We start from the raw sequence: 17,929 nt of genomic DNA, 5'->3' as shown, positions 1-17,929 counted from the left end.
AGATTATTTTATTGAAGATCTGTTTTTGTAGACCCTAAAATATTTAGATTTAAATTATATTGAAGTATAACCTAGTTAAATGATAAATGACTGTAGTTAATAAGTTATAAATTACTTTAGGGAATAAGTTATACATTTAAATGACTAGTGATACTTGCTTATTTAAGGTTAACATTTTCATATTTTATACATTAGGTCAAGAAGTGAAAGTTTTTGGTGAAGTTGGAGGTAAAGTGTCTTTTGGTGCAACCAGAATACGTCATCCTGTCAGCAGTATTATATGGAAACACAGAAGCAGCACTGAATCTGTTCTAAAAGCGATTGAATGGGATGAAGTTGATGGTGTTTCCGCCCCGAATCCGAGATTCAGAGACGTCACAACTCTTGATGAGAAAACTGGACAAATCACTATAACTAATTTAAATTTTGAACATAGTGGACTTTATACAATCGACATCAACAGTAAAGAACAGGAACAACAATTCAAGTTGGAAGTGTTGGGTGAGAGGATATTGATTATTATATTCATTACTATTGATACTGTAAAATATTTTTTTATGATGTTTTTACTAAACATACTACAGCTAATCATCCTGTCAACTTTTTTTAAAAACAATCTTTGAATGTAAAAAAAAAGATTTTTTTTTCATATTGTCAGTATATGTTTTAGTTGCAATAAAAAACATATTGTAAAAACTATTATAATGCTAACAAATGGTAGCAAGGAATTATCACGTGTTTTGACATGCATTGTTATAATGTAAAAATACCAGGAGATGTGATATTAATTCTGTACAATTACGTGTATTAAGTAATTATGTCACTGCATTGTGGCAGTACTACGGTACTCTGATGGCATCAGATTCAGATACCATGGTGCTGTGATATATACTGTACCATGGTGCCGAAGTACTTCCAAGAATAATATATTACATACCCTAAAACATGATAATACAATGATGCTTTCTTAGTGTGAGTTATGATTGATTACTATGATATTACAGTCTGATACCATCATTGAAGTTTTCATTGTTTCTTTCACAGCACTGGTCCCCAAACCTGTGATAAAAATAGAGAAGATTAAAGTTAACCCTGATGCGGTGTATTTAATATGTGAGTACAGTGAAACGATCATCTGGAAGAATTCAGCTGGTGAAACACTGAAGGGGTCACCCCAGAGTCCAAAAGGAGAATTAATCAAAGTTGAAAAACAAGGAAATCCAGATTTCTTCTACACATGCACACTCGAGAATGCAGTGAGTGAGAAAACCAGTGATCCGGTCTTTGAGAGAGATCTGTTTAAAGGTAAGATTTATTTCAACAAGTAAAGAGGAAAACCTCTGAGAATGTTTTTTTATTTATTGTTTAGGTGATGCTTTGGTTAGGTTGTTTGCTCTTTTCTCTTCAGAAATTGTAATTGCATCCAACAAGTATTCATATTCATGCTTAAAATATCTGAATGTCATTGCATTAGATATTAAAATGTCAATAAAAATGTAATCTGTTAGAAGCACAAACACATACTTAACATTTCATTAAAATACGTTTCCCGGGTGTTCTCCAAATTAAGTTTTACATTTTAATTCAAATTTTTTTTAACCCTCAGATACTCTTTTCCACACAAGGCATTATTTGCATTATTATTAATGTAATTATTGTTTTAGAGACACTAAAGTTTAAATCAATGTAGAGAGGCAGACTGAGCTCTGACCTGTCTTCACCTGGTATGGTCATTTGTCATGCACTATACAGTGGTGGTTCTTTGTGGTTTTGCTAGTCTTGATGCTAGTCTTGCGTGTCTGTACCAGACCTTGACATTGAATATTTGCCATGAACTTACACAAGATAGCAGCAATAAATGCTGAACGCTTAGTGAAAGACCAACTAAATGCTGCATGTTTGTGGTTTCTGTTTCTGAACTTCCTCTGTAGTTTGCAGTTTGCATCTCGAGTTTGTTTATAAAATACATTTTATACACAGCTAGTTTTAACCTAGTTTTAAACAAGGTCATAGCTTAAAATGCTTAAAATATCTGAATGTCATTGCATTAGGATTAGGTATTAAAATGTCAATGAAAGTGTAATCTATTGGAAGAATGAATGATACACAAATACACTAAACTTTTCAGCCACTTTACATTTCAGAAAAATACTTTTCTTGGGTGTTCTTAAATTAAGTTTAACATTTTAATTTTAATTTTAAAGCCCTGATATGCTCTCTTCCACACAGGACTTATTTGAATTATTATTATTTTTGGAGAGACACTAAGATAAACACAAGATAGCAGCAATAAATGCTGAACACTTAATGAAAGACCAAACCTATGTCATATGTTTGTGGTTTCTGTTTCTGAACTTCCTCTGTATTTGCAGTTTGCATTTCGAGTGTGTTTGTAAAAGACATAAACCAGTTTTAGCCTAGTTTTAAACAACGTCATAGTATTGTAGGATAATATATATAAATATATATATATATATATATATATATATATATATATATATATATATACACACACACACACACACACACACACACACACACACACACCTGTTTTTATACGTACTGAACGTGATGAACAGAAAGTAGTTTTATAGTTTAATTTGCAGTTGAAACCCTGATGTCACATGCTCTGTTTTACCGATGTCCTGACGTTTCTAGACGTTGATCATAGTAAGAATAATGACATAGTGATCTAACCACTTAAAGGTGCACGGTTGTGAAAATGCTTTATGAGCTTAACATTTATTATTACACCTCAAGATGTGTTGGGGAAGCGTAGATTATTTTTAAAGACCCAACTCATCCTCTGTGTGATCAGCTTGTTTTATTGCACTCTAGGAAGCGATTATTAATGTCTAGAGCAAAGACAAATATTTATAAAGATCTTTTGTACCTTTTGCAATTGGATTTGTTAATCAAAAAGGTATGTGATTTAGTATAATGGTATTTACGTGTTTTGTAGTATGTGTTTGTAACTGTGTTTGGTTTTGCTGGTGTGGTCAAAGACAAATTTCAACCATGGTTAACAATCAAGGTGTATTGTAATGTATTGTATTGTTATTTTTTTGTTTTCATTAGATTTACGAGGATTTGTTATTTGGATTGCCACTGTTTCAATCAGCATGGTTTTTATCATCCTTTTCCTGTTTATACCTCCTTGTTGTCACGGTAAGACTACTGGTGTTTTTTATCTTTTAAAACATTTAAAATGTATTTCTTTCATCTGTGCTTACCATTTTGTTAAAACTCAAACATTGTAAAAACTTGTGGTGAGTTGATAAATGCGTATTGTGACATATTTTTGAGTGAAACGATGAATTTGATTGAATCGTTGAACAACATCAGCCCTAAATGTGATTTTGTTTAATAAAAATGCTTAAATAATTTTAAATGCTTAAATTATGCATTAACATTATCCAGCAGCCTGTGCTGCCTGAGTCACATCAGCAGAAAAGGAAAGAGCTTTTGATTATGAAGATTATTATTATTTAATTTTTTTGAATAAAATAAAATTATGAAATGTCCACAATAAAACATTTGTATAAATAAAGTAAATAAGGTCAATTATGATTTAACAAGACTTCCAGAGTAGTTTATTTTCTTAATTCCTTGTGGAAGTATTATGTGCAATATCATAAATATCCTACATATTATGTGCAATATCACAGACAAATCAAATATATTTTAATCTATGATCAACTTCAGCTATGTTTTTAAAATGTACATTAAATTAAATGCATTTTTCTTGTTTTTCCCTCCCTCAGCAATGAGAGGCTGATTCTGAATCCCGGTTTTACTGAAACAACTGGAGCTCTAAACTATCTGTGCCTTCATAACTTTGACTGTTGCTTTTTGACCTCTGTGTCTGCTGGACCATATATATATATATATATATATATAGTACAGACCAAACGTTTGGACAACCTTCTCATCCAAAGAGTTTTCTTTATTTTCATGACTATGAATTAACACATGTGGAATTATATATGGAATTATATACATAACAAAAAAGTGTGAAACAACTGAAAATATGTCATGTTCTAGGTTCTTCAGAGTAGCCACCTTTTGCTTTGATTACTGCTTTGCACACTCTTGGCATTCTCTTGATGAGCTTCAAGAGGTAGTCACCTGAAATGGTCTTCAACAGTCTTGAAGGAGTTCCCCAAGAGATGCTTAGCACTTGTTGGCCCTTTTGCCTTCTGTCTGCGGTCCAGCTCACCCCTAAACCATCTGGATTGGGTTCAGGTCCGGTGACTGTGGAGGCCAGATCATCTGGCGCAGCACCCCATCACTCCCATCAGTCATGAAAATAAAGAAAACTTTTTGAATGAGAAGGTGTGTCCAGACTTTTGGTCTGTACTGTGTATTTTTAAAATGTTGATGTTTTTCACCTGGTTCTGGGATTGAGGGTATATTTACACGACAATGATTTATGCTTTTTTTTTTTCTTTTTTTTTTTTGTAAGCTAATTCTTGTTCAGAACAATCAGTTTGTTCAATCAAAAAGTTTGTTCTTTTTTCTGGTCATTTTGATGAATAATGATAATTTGTTCAATAAATCTATTGTTATTTAAATATGTTCATTGAATAAAAATATTAACAAGACAAAATGTCTCAAAATATATAATGTAATTTTATCCATTTTCATTTGCTCCATTAATCTGTAACATAAAATTGTATCAAATAGAACATAATCAACTCACTTCCGTGATCGTGTCAACAACTGACCAAAGTTAAAGGTCAATTGTGAAACGCAGATGTACAGTAGGAAAGAAAAAAAAAAGTTTTAGAAAAAAAGTCTTATCAAATGCACCTGTGCCTCAGTGATCCCGTTGTACCATGGTTCTGTCACAACACTTTTCACAAGGCTAGTGTATTTGTTTATATTTCATTTTGTTTGTCTGTGGACTGGAGCTTACACTTTAGTGTTTTGTTTTTACAGAACAGGTCCCTAAGCCTGTAATATAAAATATAACTTAATTCCCACCATATTTCTGATGTCATCTCTAAAACTAATCTGACTAATTTGATTGTTTAATCCATGTCCAAAGGGTAAAGGGGGAGGTGTTGCTATGATTTATAGCAATATTTTCAGTATTTCTCTGAGGGCGGGCTTCAAGTATAACTTGTTTGAAGTTATGGTGCTTCATATAACATTATCCAGAGAAACAAGTCTTAATGATAAATAAAATTATAAATAAAGCTCCCTATCTGACTCATTTTAGAGTTGGTACTGAGTTTTGAAGTCAGCAAAAAGTAGCATCACACATAGGCTAATCATGACCGATCATGTTTACATTATCAGTCGTCGTTGTCTTTTCAGAAAACTTGTGCACATCCCTATTAATAGCAATATTATTTGTTATAGGTAGCTATATATGTTGATGAAATGATTAAATATAACAATTAATTTGAAATAACCCAATAATTCATTAAATAATTATAACTGTTTAAGAGAAGTCTGTATATAATAGCCTATAATCATTTTAACAGAATTTCATACCATGGCCAGAACAGAACTGACCCCCCGACTGAGTCTGGTTTCTCCATTCTGTCACCAAATTTTTGGTTCCTTGCTACTCTCACCTCTGGTTTGCATAATTGGGTACACTTATTTTTCAGCAATATCATTGACTTGATTCGAAAGATACTATTTAAACTGAACTAAACTGGACGATGACATCACTGAATTCAATGATGAACTTTCAGAACAACAAAATTATATAATGCCCAAAACCTGTCAACAGCAATTCTTGTCTGGTACCCACAACTGTATTAACAGTCTTCTATCAGTCAAGAAGCCAAGAAGCCAGTAAAGAGCAGAAGCAGGAGACAGAGTGATGATAAAAAGTAGCAGAGTTTATTGAATAATCTTAGCTGTGTTTGTTTCAATGCTCAGACTTCGTCTGACCAGCACAAATCCAACAAGTAATGTTACACCAAACCTCTTCACAACAACAACATTCCATAAACTTTAAATCTCCATAAACATTCCCTCTTATTTCTTATTCATGAAGACAAACAGACCTAGAAACCACACAACCATAAGACTAAACAACAATGAAAATTATAAAAAAATAAATAAAGAATAGCTACAATATAAATGACCAATTAAGTAATGAATCAATAGTAATGTAGAAAGTACAAAGATAGAAAGTAATGTATCTAAATGGCTATAATAGTTATTGCAAATTATTAAATGTACTAATAAAATGATTCAATGATAAATGATTAAATGAGTGAATGAACGAATGAAAGAAAGTAAGAAAGTAAACAGAAACGTATGGTTTTTCTCTTCAAGCAAAACACACATAATTAACATTTTAGGATCCTTAAATCCTTCAGAAAATAGCTTTTTCTTTTCTTAATTTTTCATGAAAGCCTCCCAAACAATGTGTGGTGAAAGATGTTTTCTTTTTATAATTTTTCTTATAGACGTTTTGGCTTTTTTATATATATATTTATAATCATATAGAACAGGAAGCATTGTCACCCTGGTGCGCTTAAATTGTAAATATGAATGGGAATATAATACAGAGATATTTTTCTCACAGAAATCTCTAGGGGTATTAATATATGTAAGGAATAAATCACTCCGAGGCATTTAATTATTAGAAAAAGAGTACGCAAAGGGGAGTTACACCTTGGGTGTGCATTATTTTTCTAATAATTCAATGGCTCTGAGTCAATTATTCTGATTATACTACTGTTACCACACCTCAAGATATTGATCAGATGAACGCCTCTTTTGCTGTTTCCAAAACTTCATTTTAAAGCTGGTCATGGAGGCTTGAGCCATTGATAGCATTCTAATGCAGCTATTAATGAAGTAATTAGGAAAAGAGTGAGAGAGACAGAGACAAACAGAGAGAGAGTGTGTGTGTGTGTGTGTGAGAGAGAGAGAGAGTGTGAGTGAGTGAGTGAGTGAGTGAGTGAGTGAGTGAGTGAGAGAGAGAGAGAGAGAGATAGAGAGAGCTTTTGTGAATTAGGCTACTGTACCTCTGTGCGTCTCTCAACAGTGTTCTGCAGCTGCATCTCGAAACAGTGCTGTTATTAACTCGCAAGTGAGAAATGTCATGTGTATTTTCCTTTTCGGAAAATCATCTGTCATGTTGTTGTTGTTTTTTTGTTAGTCCTGTACTTTCCATTATTACAGTTAACTGAAAACTGTACATTTCTGTGTGAAAGCAAACATGTCCCGTGTCGAGGACCTAGTAACATTGCCGGGTTCAGTCCCTGAATGAGCACTGTGTGAACAAAAGCCAGAACTAATGCCGTAAAGACTAGTGATGACGCGCATTATCTCACAACTTTTTTACTGTGTGATTTGATGGCAGATCAACATTCACAATGTAAAAAATATTTGCAAACTGTAACGAAGCAGAGATCAGGTAGTTCCTCACTTTCCACGCTGAAGCTGAGATCGTTCGCTAGCTTAAGTGAAAGTTAACCCGCCTGGCGTTTTCGCCTTGTACATTACACGTCACACCGTGATGTCCTGTGTCAGTACGAGACCTTTACGGGTTGTGTGTGAACGCAGGCACATATTCCAGGAAATCACTGGCAGTGTGAAAGTGCAAAATCTAGCGACTCGGTGAAACGATTGCCAGGACACATTACTCCGGAATCGCAGTGTGAAAGGGGCTATTGCTTTCACCTGTCTGTCCCTCGTTATCTTCCCTGCTTTAGTTCCTGTCCATTGAACTGGGTTTTTAGAATCAGAATGAGCTTTATTGCCAAGTATGCTTGCACATACAAGGGATTTGTTTTAGTGACATACGCTTCCAGTACACAGAGACAACAACATTTGCAAAACAAATGTTTACAAACATTTGTGCTATAAATGATAATGGAATAGGATTGAGTAAGATGCAGGGATTTACTAGGATGGAGGGTAAACAAATAAATATAAGGACATTGCACGTTTTTATTGGATAAGTGGGGAACACTTAACTGTTCATGAGCTAGATTGCCTGGGTGAAGAAACTGTTCTTGTGCCTGACTGTCTGGGTATTTGTGGCTCTGAAGTGCCAGGGATGGGTCTTTTTCCACTCTCTGGATGTATACAGTTCTTGAAAGGTGGGCAGGAGAGCACCAATAATCCTTTCAGCAGTCCAAACCGTTCTCTGTAGTCTTCTGATGTCTGATTTTGTAGCTGAACCAAACCAGACAGTTATTGAAGGACACAGGGCAGACTCAATGATGGCGGAGTAGAACTGTTAATTATATTCAATAACCAACAGTTTGTCGATTACTGAATGTCAAAGCTACCCCTGTGTGTGTGCGCACGCTCCTGCATTAACTAGGCCGTTGAATACTCACATAGTAAAACTGTGATAAAGGAAAGTACAGGACTAACAAAACCAACAACATGGCAGATTCATTTCCGAAAGTAAATAAACATGAAATTTCTCACTAGCGAGGTAATAACAGCACTGTTTCAAGACGCAACTGCAGAACACTGTTGAGGGACGCACAGAGGTACAGTAGCCTAATTCCCAAAAGCTCTCTATCTCTCTCTCTCTTGCTTTCTCTTCCTTATTATGTCTCTGTCTCTCTCACTCTCGTTATAATAACTTCATTAATAACTGTAGAAGAATGCTATCAGCAGCTCAAGACTCCATTAGCAGCTTTAAAATGACATTTTGGAAACAGCAAAAGAGGCATTGGATGAGGGGAAGAAATAATCCTACTCACAATCCTAGTGATTTAAGTACAAAAACAGGACAAATTCCTTTAAATATATAATCTGATCGATGCTTTAAGGTAGTATAAGCGGAATAATTGACTCCGGGCCATTGATTAATAAAAAGAAAAGAAAAATATGTCTGCATCACCACCTCGGGTGTGCATTATTTTTCTAATAATTTAACAGCCAGTAGTCAATTTTTCCTTACTACTGTAGAAATATACAATCTCATTATGTAATTATGGTGGTACAAATATTTGTGATCTTACCATAAACGTTAATTTCCTTTTCTCCAGCATCAATCAGTGTACCTTCAGCATTAAAAACAGTGTATGTATATCTGCCGGTGTTCTTCATACTAACACTTTCAAATGTTAATGATCCATCTTCTTCCATTGTTAGACCTGTTGTGCTTGTCCTGATCGTCCCATTTTTCCTGTGAATGAAGTCACCACTAGAGAGATGGGTCCATCTTATCTCACTAGGTTTTTCTTTGTTTCTTGTTGGCAGCTGGATGGTGCAGGACGATCCCTCTAGTAGCTCTTGTATGCACATCTTTAAGGCTGTAATAAGATGATATTACTGTAGCATTGAATAAATCAAAGCAGGATGCATGCACTCATAAGTAGTTTACTATGAGGAATAGGCAAACATTATAGAGAATTAATATTTTTCAGGGTGTGTTTCTTTTTAAAAGCGGATTTCTGTTTAGTCACTAACCTTCTATAAAACTATTCTATTGTGCCATTAGTGAGCTCTGTAACTCACACCAGCAGAGGGAGCCCTATGACAGTACTGACAGTTTCATTCAAAAGTTTAATTTAATCAGAATTTATTATGAAACATAACAATATAATATATTTGAAGAGTTTGGTTCTAAAATGCAATGAATCAATTTAGATTAATTTGAGTAAAAATGTGTTTTCTTTACCAAGAAAGTGGCCAGATGAAAACTACTATTTTCTGCTCTTCACAAAGCTCCTGACAGACGTGTGTGTGAGAGAGCAGGGGTCTGGCGGCGTGAGAAGCATATGAAATAAGAACAACTTACGTGATGCTCTTGTCCTGTCACTTTGCTCTTTGCTGACAGGATTGCTCACACTGCAGGAGTACGGTTTATTCTCCTGTACTTGAGCAGATGTCAAGAGAAGTTCTGGGTTGTTTTCATTCTGGATGATATTGTCTTCTTTATACCAGGATACAGTCAGATCTGTACGTTCTCCAAAGTCACAGGTGAGTGTAGTGATCCCATCTTTGTTGTTGACCTTCAAAGTAGGTTTAGGAGCGTTTGCTGTGAAAGAAACATGATAGTTATTTCCTCCTACTACAATAAAATGTATGGTCGTATTTTGTTATTATGGTGAAAGGGTTTAAATATTTGTCCTCTTACCATAAACATGAATTTCTTTTTCTCCAGCATCAATCTGTGTACCTTCTTTATTAAAAACAGTGTATGTATATCTGCCGGTGTTCTTCAGACTAACACTTTCAAATGTTAATGATCCATCTTCTTCCATTGTTAGACCTGGAGTGTTTTTCCTGATCTTGCCATTTTTCCTGTGAATCACGGCATCACTAGAGAGATGTATCCATTTGATCTCATTAGATTTGTCAGTGTTTCTTGTTGCCAGCTGCAGGGTGCAGGATGTTCCCTCGAGTAGATCTGATTTATATATCTCTGCAGCTATAAGACAAATTTATATTAGCATTTATTTAATTTTTTCAGGGTTGGTTTCTTTTTAAAAGCCCATTTCTGATTAGACATTAACCTTAGACAAAACGGCTGAACACAGTTAAATATTCTATTCTGCCATTATTGAACATAAAAGTGATACGGTTGATTTAAAGCAACACAATGTAGTTTTTTTTTTTCCTTAACATAATGTCTCTAAAATTATTTCAGTGGTTGAACAACTCTTATACCACTAACCACCTAATAACACTGTATCATTAATGTCTCTAAAATTATTTCAGTGGTTAACCAACTCTTATACCACTAACCACCTAATAACACTGTATCATTAATGAGACGTTTTATTTCCAGTTTTCAGATATTTCCTTTATTTTTATTGAAAATATATGCCTTTCTGAACTAATATGTGGTGGGAAAAGGAGTAGCCTAGAACAAATTTTGGTAAAGAGCGGGTTTGAACTCGGGTTGCTCGTGACAAAATCATTCATCATACATCTTTTACCCGCTGCACTAGTGATATTACAGATTAATTGTCATCTTTTGCAGTACTGTTTATCATAGCCAGGCATTGGTGTGCGGAGTTATTGTAAATAGTCTCTTCCGTCAAATTATTTATATATTATATTACTTAAATATTTGTATTATTCAATATCTTTGAAATAAACTGTACTGTATAAAGCACTATAGAGATGATGTCATTTGACTTGATCGCAAACGTGTGTAGAGATTAAAGTACAATGTATGACCTACTTACCGTATTGTTTTTAGATACACAGCGATAGATTGCAGTTTACAGTAACATGTATGTATAAAAGTGTTTTAGAATGACTATTCCCCGCCTCCATTTCACTCACTCACTCGTTTGAGAAAGAAACATTACAGGGAGTGCGTTGCGTTCTTGGAAACAGTATCCCATGCAGTGTTTTCAGATGCATACATCAGATTTCAGCAATTGCAGCAGGTAATCAATGCATTCCATGCATACAGAACATTCTCGCACTATTCACAGTATACACGCAGCATACTGCATAGGAGTTGTGTGGTAGTATGCCATTCCAAACACAGCTTCTGTACTGATTTAAGTGTAGGCTACTTGAGTTTTATTCAGCCGATTCTGGTAAATATAGTAGGTCATCCATGAATTTTATGCATACAGAAAATTTATACTGTAAAAATACAGTAAAGCATTTCGAACACAGCCAGTGTGATCTGACACGAGACTGAACACAATCCAATATCGGATGGGCGCAAGCTGAAAGAGGCAACGGGTTGTAAAGTAAAGTCTAAAACGGAGCGCTCAAAAACAAGTTAAACGTTTTCTGAAATTGGCTTTAATCATGTGCACCATGTTTGTTTCGACACCCAAAGTCCAAAAGCTAATTCCCAAGTCTACTTCACGTCTAAACGGTTATTCAAATGAAGAGGCTCTTGTCTTACAGCCTTTTAAACTAACGATCAATGTGCTGATCACCGTCGTGAAGGAAGCATGAGCAAATGTTATGGTGTTGCTTTAACACGCACTGACTCCTAACAACAGGCTTGTCAGCACACTGTGTAGGATAAGTTGTCACAAATGGGGACCAGGATTTTCATCAGAATAAATATGAAAGCATAAATAATAATAATAATAATAATAATAATAAATATAGCTGCAAGCAACAATAACGGGGCCAAGAACTACAGAAGCAAGCTTCAGACGAACGGCAGGAATGAGTAATTAAAGCCGTTTTAAGATTATTTTAGGCAAAATGGTTTGAAAACAATAAACACAATAAGTAGTAATAGGATTTATTGTCTTATCACGTGTGACCAATAGGTGGCGCTGTTACCAAATTAGTTTGGAATGGTCAGTATGAGGTGACAATGACACATACAATGTTTGGTGCAAAAATGTCAAAGCTTTGCTGAGATACAGTGTCAAATGCATGTTGGCATCCTTCTAGCAAATTCGTTGATGCGCTAAATGAGAACCGTTTTGTATATCGACACGAAATCCATATCTTTTAGGTGGCTCAGTCTGAAGATGATATGATTCAATTTTGTTGAAAATCGGACCAACGGACAATGAGGAGTTCGAAAAAGTAGGTTTTGACTGAAAATCAAGATGGCGGACAGGAAGTTTGGCCAAATAATGAAAACTTGGTATCTATGTTCTCGGCTTGACCCAAGGAATCTATTAAAACCAGCGACATTTCAATAGCCAGATTTATTCAAAAGTTATAAGCCTTTGTGGAAATTTTGTTATAACGTTTCGAAATATTTTGAGTACCTTCAGGGGATGGTGTTGTTGGCACATTCTGAGTCTCGTAATATTACACCAATGTATTTGTTTAGTATAGCATTCTATTTCAGAAAACTGCATTGAAGTCAATGGGAATTTCATGTTTTGTTCTATTATAGCGCCACCAAGAGGCTCAGTCCCACCATTTTTTTTGTGTGTCCTCAGAGTGAGCCCATACATATGTGTGTCAATTTTGGTGAAAATATCTCAATTCACTTCAGAGTTATAGACATTTATATGAAAAATCACATAAAAAATGACTGACTCTTGACTTTGATTGAATTTTACTACCCCTTACTATCAATATTTTCGCATTTGGGCATTAACATATAGCTATCGACCTATGTTTCCGAACTTCTGACGGTGGTTTCGTCTCGATCAGACAAGCGGTTTCGAAGATATATCCAAATCGTTTTTAAACGCTAAACAAACTGTAAGGCAAAACCTAGCATGTTTGGTATCGTAGGACTCGGTAAGGTTTCAGGAGTCTCGTGAAAATAAGTCAACCACACTCAAAGTTATAAGCATTTAAAAAAAGATTATCACCACTAGGTTTCGAAACTTCTCACACTCCTTCAGGACATTGTGCTGATGATCCATACCATGTTTTGTAACAATCCGTTGATGCGTTCTGAAAATACAGCATTTTAGCACAAAATTCAAAATGGCCGACAGTCAAAATGGCCAAAATGGTAAAATTGGATATCAGTCGACTCGGCATGTTGCCCCGAATCTAGCAAGACCAATTTTATGATTTTTGGACAAAGTTTTTAGAACTTATAAGCAAATATTTTTCATATCTCCGGACCAGTAGGTGGTGCTGTGCTGAAACGCAGCAAGTAGCCTCAGGTCATGCTTGTTATGACATGTACCAGGTTTGGTCTGAATAGGATAAATCGTTGCAGAGATATAGCCTTACGACTGTTTTTGTAAGCGCTATGTAAAATTTGTTTGAGCGTTTATCGAAAACGGTTTGACGAATCAATTTGAGTTGCATAACTTTTGGTCAGTACTGACTGAAGATGATCTGGTTCAATTTTCGTGTGAATCGAACAAACCGTCTAGGACGAGTTCAAAAAAGTAGGTTTTTCAAAAAATTCAAAATGGCGGCCATATTTCTATGACGGAAAATTACTTCATAGGATGCAATCGAATCGGCATGAGCTCAGAAATCAGAGGAAAAAAGAATTTTGTTGATTGGCCTTACGGTTAAAGAGTTATTAACAAAATTAAAGTGAAATTTTGGATAGTTGGTGGTGCTAGAGGGAATGTCTTTGACCCACCAAAATTGGTGTACTTAATGTTGGCACTGTCCTATATCAGAATGTCAAACCATTACAACTTTGCCGCAATCGGTTCTATGGGCTGCCTTAGACTCCCAGTCGGAAGAATAATAATAATAAGAACAGGAACAAACACAATAGGGTCCTATGCACCTTTGGTGCTTGGCCCCTAATAAGACATACATACATACATACATACATACATTTCAATTAAAAATAAACCATTGTAATAACCAATATGAATTAAAAAAATGTATAATATTAAAAAATATTGTTCCTAACCTGACATTTCTGAAAAAAAAAAAAAAATCTGAAAATACAGTAGCATGTTTAAGTTCAGATCTGCCTTTAAATCCGTGTTCACCTCTTTATCCAGCATAAAAAAATATATAAATATAAATTCTAATTTGAGCCAGTTTTGAACTAGATGTTTAAAGCCAACAAATGAGTGCTTGATTGAATTAGCAAATAAGACTATAAATAAGATAAAGATTCTCTGTCAGCTAAAAAAATAAATCTAAAAAAAAGAAAAAAAGGTTAATCAAAGATCTGTACATTTTCAGTCAGCACCATTTTTTCTTAGTGTGAAGAATATTTTAATAATCTAAAGAATCTTTTCCCACTATGAATTTTTAGAATGTAAATATTAAACGTTAATCTCGTCTCTCTTACTGTATATTTGACTTTCTGTAAGTGTGTATATATATATATATATATATATATATATATATATATATATATATATATATATATATATATATATATAGTACAGACCAAAAGTTTGGAAACATTACTATTTTTAATGTTTTTGAAAGAAGTTTCTTCTGCTCATCAAGCCTGCATTTATTTGATCAAAAATACAGAAAAAACAGTAATATTGTGAAATATTATTACAACTTAAAATAATAGTTTTCTATTTGAATATACTTTAAAAACATAATTTATTCCTGTGATGCAAAGCTGAATTTTCAGCATCATTACTCCAGTGTCACATGTAACATCCAGTCTATCACATGATCATTTAGAAATCATTCTAATATTCTGATTTATTAAGATTGTTGGAAACAGTTCTGCTGTCTAATATATTTGATGAATAAAAGGTAAAAAATAAAAAATAATTATATATAAAAATAATTTATAATAATAGATTCTAATAATACATTTTCTTTACTATCACTTTTTATCAATTTAACACATCCCTGCTGAATAAAAGTATCGATTTTATTTAAAAAAAAAAAAGAAAGAAAAAAATTACTGACACCAAAATTACTGACCAGTAGTGTATATTGTTATTGCAAAATATTTATATTTTAAAAACATAGCTCCTTTTTTTTTTTTTTTTTTTTTACTTTTTATTCATCAAAGTATCCTATAAAAGTATCACATGTTCTGAAAAAACATTAAGCAGCAGAACTGTTTCCAACTTTGATAATGAACCATCATATTAGAATGATTTCTAAAGGATCATGTGATAATGATCCTAAAAATTCAGCTTTGCATCACAGAAATACATTTTGAATTTTAATTTAAATAATTTAAAGTATAATACATTTATAAACAATTATTTTAAATTGTAATAATATATCACAATATTACATTTTTTCTGTATTTTTGGTCAAATAATTGCAGGCATAAAGAGTTTGGCTCCAAAATGCAATAAATCCATTTTGATTAATTTGGGTAAATATGTGTTTTTCTTCATTAAGAAAGTGGCAAGATGAAAACGTCTAAGGTTACATATGTAACCCTGGTTCCTCGAAGGAACGAGACGCTGCGTCGAGAATGAATGGGGAACGTGTCCAGCGTGACGTCTCTGAATAACGTGTATAATCAGTCCAATGGAAGTGTGAGACGTCATAGGCGGGTGACGTCAGAGACCAGGAAGCATAAAAGCATGAGCGGCGAAGCCGGTAATCAGCCTCAAAGGATGAATCAAGCGCCGGCCAGAGATGCCGGAAGTGTGGCACTGCGACGCAGCGTCTTGTTCCTTCGAGGAAGCAGGGTTACATATGTAACCTTAGACGTTCCTCTTCAGGAACTCGAGCTGCATCGTGAACGAATGGGGAACAAGAATGCCCATGCCGCCAGACTTTCAAATCTATGCCTAGTGTGGAAGTGCACAGCTAAAGCAAGAGAAGTATAAGGAGCCTGACAGAAATTGGGGACAACCCGTCCAATGGCCAAACTTCAGAAGGAGTGAGTCTTGACCCCCAGGAGAGGGGAGATCAGAAGACTCGAGGCTTAGGATATCAACCTGATCACCACTTAACATAGCTTCTTCTGGCCGGAGACCTCAGCCTCAGCGCACCCTAGAGGTAACATGTAACCAGAGGGTTTCTGCCCACTGACTGGCCACCGAGAGGGGTGCAGTAGGCCACCATGGAGACCTTCAGGGTGGAGTGGGTCAACCCTGTGGAAATCCTGCAGGAACTCCAGCACTTTACCATCCAGGCAGTTAACTGGGTCGAGCTTGCGGTCTCCGCACCAAGAAGTGAAAAGCTTTCACTTCAAGGCATACAGTTTCCTCATTTAGGGAGCTCTGGATTGGAGAACGGTCTTACAACCTCTGTTGAAAGACCGGAAGCTAAGAGTTGTGCCTCCTCAGAGACAACATCTACAGCCTCTAAGCTCCATGCGGGGGTGCACCCTCCGCCTGCGAGAGGAGATCTCTCCTGACGGGAACCTCCCATGGAGTGCCGTCAAAAAGAGAAATCAGGCCCAGGAACCATACCCGGCCCGTCCAGAACGGGGCTACTAACAGCAGCCGGACTCCGTCCCGTGCACTCTCTCCAGAACTCCCGAGAGCAGAGCAATCGGGGGAAAATGTACAGATGAAGCCTTGGCCATGTCTGTACCATGGCGTCCAGCCCCAGTGGAGCTGGATGAGTCAGAGGAAGCCAGAGGGGACAGTGCGATGTCTCTCGAGTCGCAACAGATCCACCAGAGTCTGGCCAACCTCTCCAACTCTGCTTCATCACCTCAGTGTGAAGCCGCCATTCCCCGGATCTCGGCCCCTGCCTCAACAGGATGTCTGCTCCCATATTAAGATGCCCAGGAATGTGAACTGCCCTAGGCGAGAGGAATTCTTCCTGGGCCCACACAAGGATCTGGTACGCTAGTTTTATAAATGGCATGAGTGCAGACCTCCTTGGTGATTGATGTAAGAGACCACCGCTGTGTTGTCGTGCGCACCAACACATGGTGACCTCTTAGGTCTTGCAGAAAATAACGAAGTGCACGAAGCATGGCCACGTCCTGAGCCGCAGCATCAGGACTCTCATAGCTGAAGTCTCCTAAAAACGACAGTCCTCAGACCCACATCGTTAGCTAGGAAGACTAGACCAGAGCCTGCTCGGGGCAGGACCCCGTGAAGTACACTTGGCAGGGGCTCCCACACCGCCATGTGACCTCCTAAGGGAACCAATCTTGCGAGACTGGCCTCTGGTGCGCCTAGAGCTACTAGCTCGGTACCCTGAGGTGGCGGACCGGCAGGGGATGTAGAGGTAGGAAGCCTCTCAGCACCGCTACGTTTCCGGGCGGTAAGTAAGAGAAGCGCTTGCCGGAGATCGCTGCGCCCTGGAACACTGGCAGCTATCGCGGTCGCCGCCGTGCCTCAGCACCAGCGAGACCGCGACCGCAAGATCGCATGCTCGGACACACTCCTCGGAGCATGCCCGGCGAGAGCAGAGCGCTTAACAGCGAGAAAAGCACAATCAGCTCCCTGAGAGCTGACTGCGTGAGCTCCACTCTTCATTAATGCTGCTTATTTTAATATTAGGCATAATATGCTTGTGTGACTGGTGCTTGTGCAACTGGCGAGCTCATCGACACCTTTCCACATCAATCTCCTCAGAGAAAGACAGAGAGCGCGTCGCGCCCTCTCATCAGGAAGAAAGTAACTGCAAATGCGGGCTTCCGACCCCCATGAGCGGGCACCGGATCTGGTGGCTAAGAAAGAAGATAGGGACTTGCCCATCTTACATT

The 17,929-nt window shown here is 36.5% G+C and overlaps 2 protein-coding genes across 9 annotated transcripts in view; one reads left to right on the top strand and one right to left on the bottom strand.

The window, feature by feature from the left end:
• Positions 1–17,929, top strand: part of LOC127948884 (CD48 antigen-like) — a 101,061-nt gene that overhangs the window by 592 nt on the left and 82,540 nt on the right. The window contains exons 2-5 of one of the 2 annotated variants that reach the window (XM_052545712.1): positions 196–501; positions 1,045–1,305; positions 3,079–3,168; positions 3,765–4,362. In XM_052545712.1, coding sequence (XP_052401672.1) covers positions 196–501; positions 1,045–1,305; positions 3,079–3,168; positions 3,765–3,778 — 671 coding nt within the window. In that variant the 3' untranslated portion in view covers positions 3,779–4,362. Of the gene's footprint in view, positions 1–195; positions 502–1,044; positions 1,306–3,078; positions 3,169–3,764; positions 4,363–17,929 lie in introns of those variants that run through there. The other variant, XM_052545713.1, reaches the window with a different exon arrangement.
• LOC127948878 (carcinoembryonic antigen-related cell adhesion molecule 5) overlaps positions 1–17,929 on the bottom strand; it is a 151,917-nt gene that overhangs the window by 63,179 nt on the left and 70,809 nt on the right. The window lies entirely within an intron of this gene.

This window comes from Carassius gibelio, chromosome B1 (assembly GCF_023724105.1).
Source record: "Carassius gibelio isolate Cgi1373 ecotype wild population from Czech Republic chromosome B1, carGib1.2-hapl.c, whole genome shotgun sequence".
Lineage (NCBI taxonomy): Eukaryota > Metazoa > Chordata > Actinopteri > Cypriniformes > Cyprinidae > Carassius > Carassius gibelio.
The sequence above is the reverse complement of the archived record's forward strand: the minus strand, read 5'-3'. Positions and strand labels throughout refer to the sequence as shown.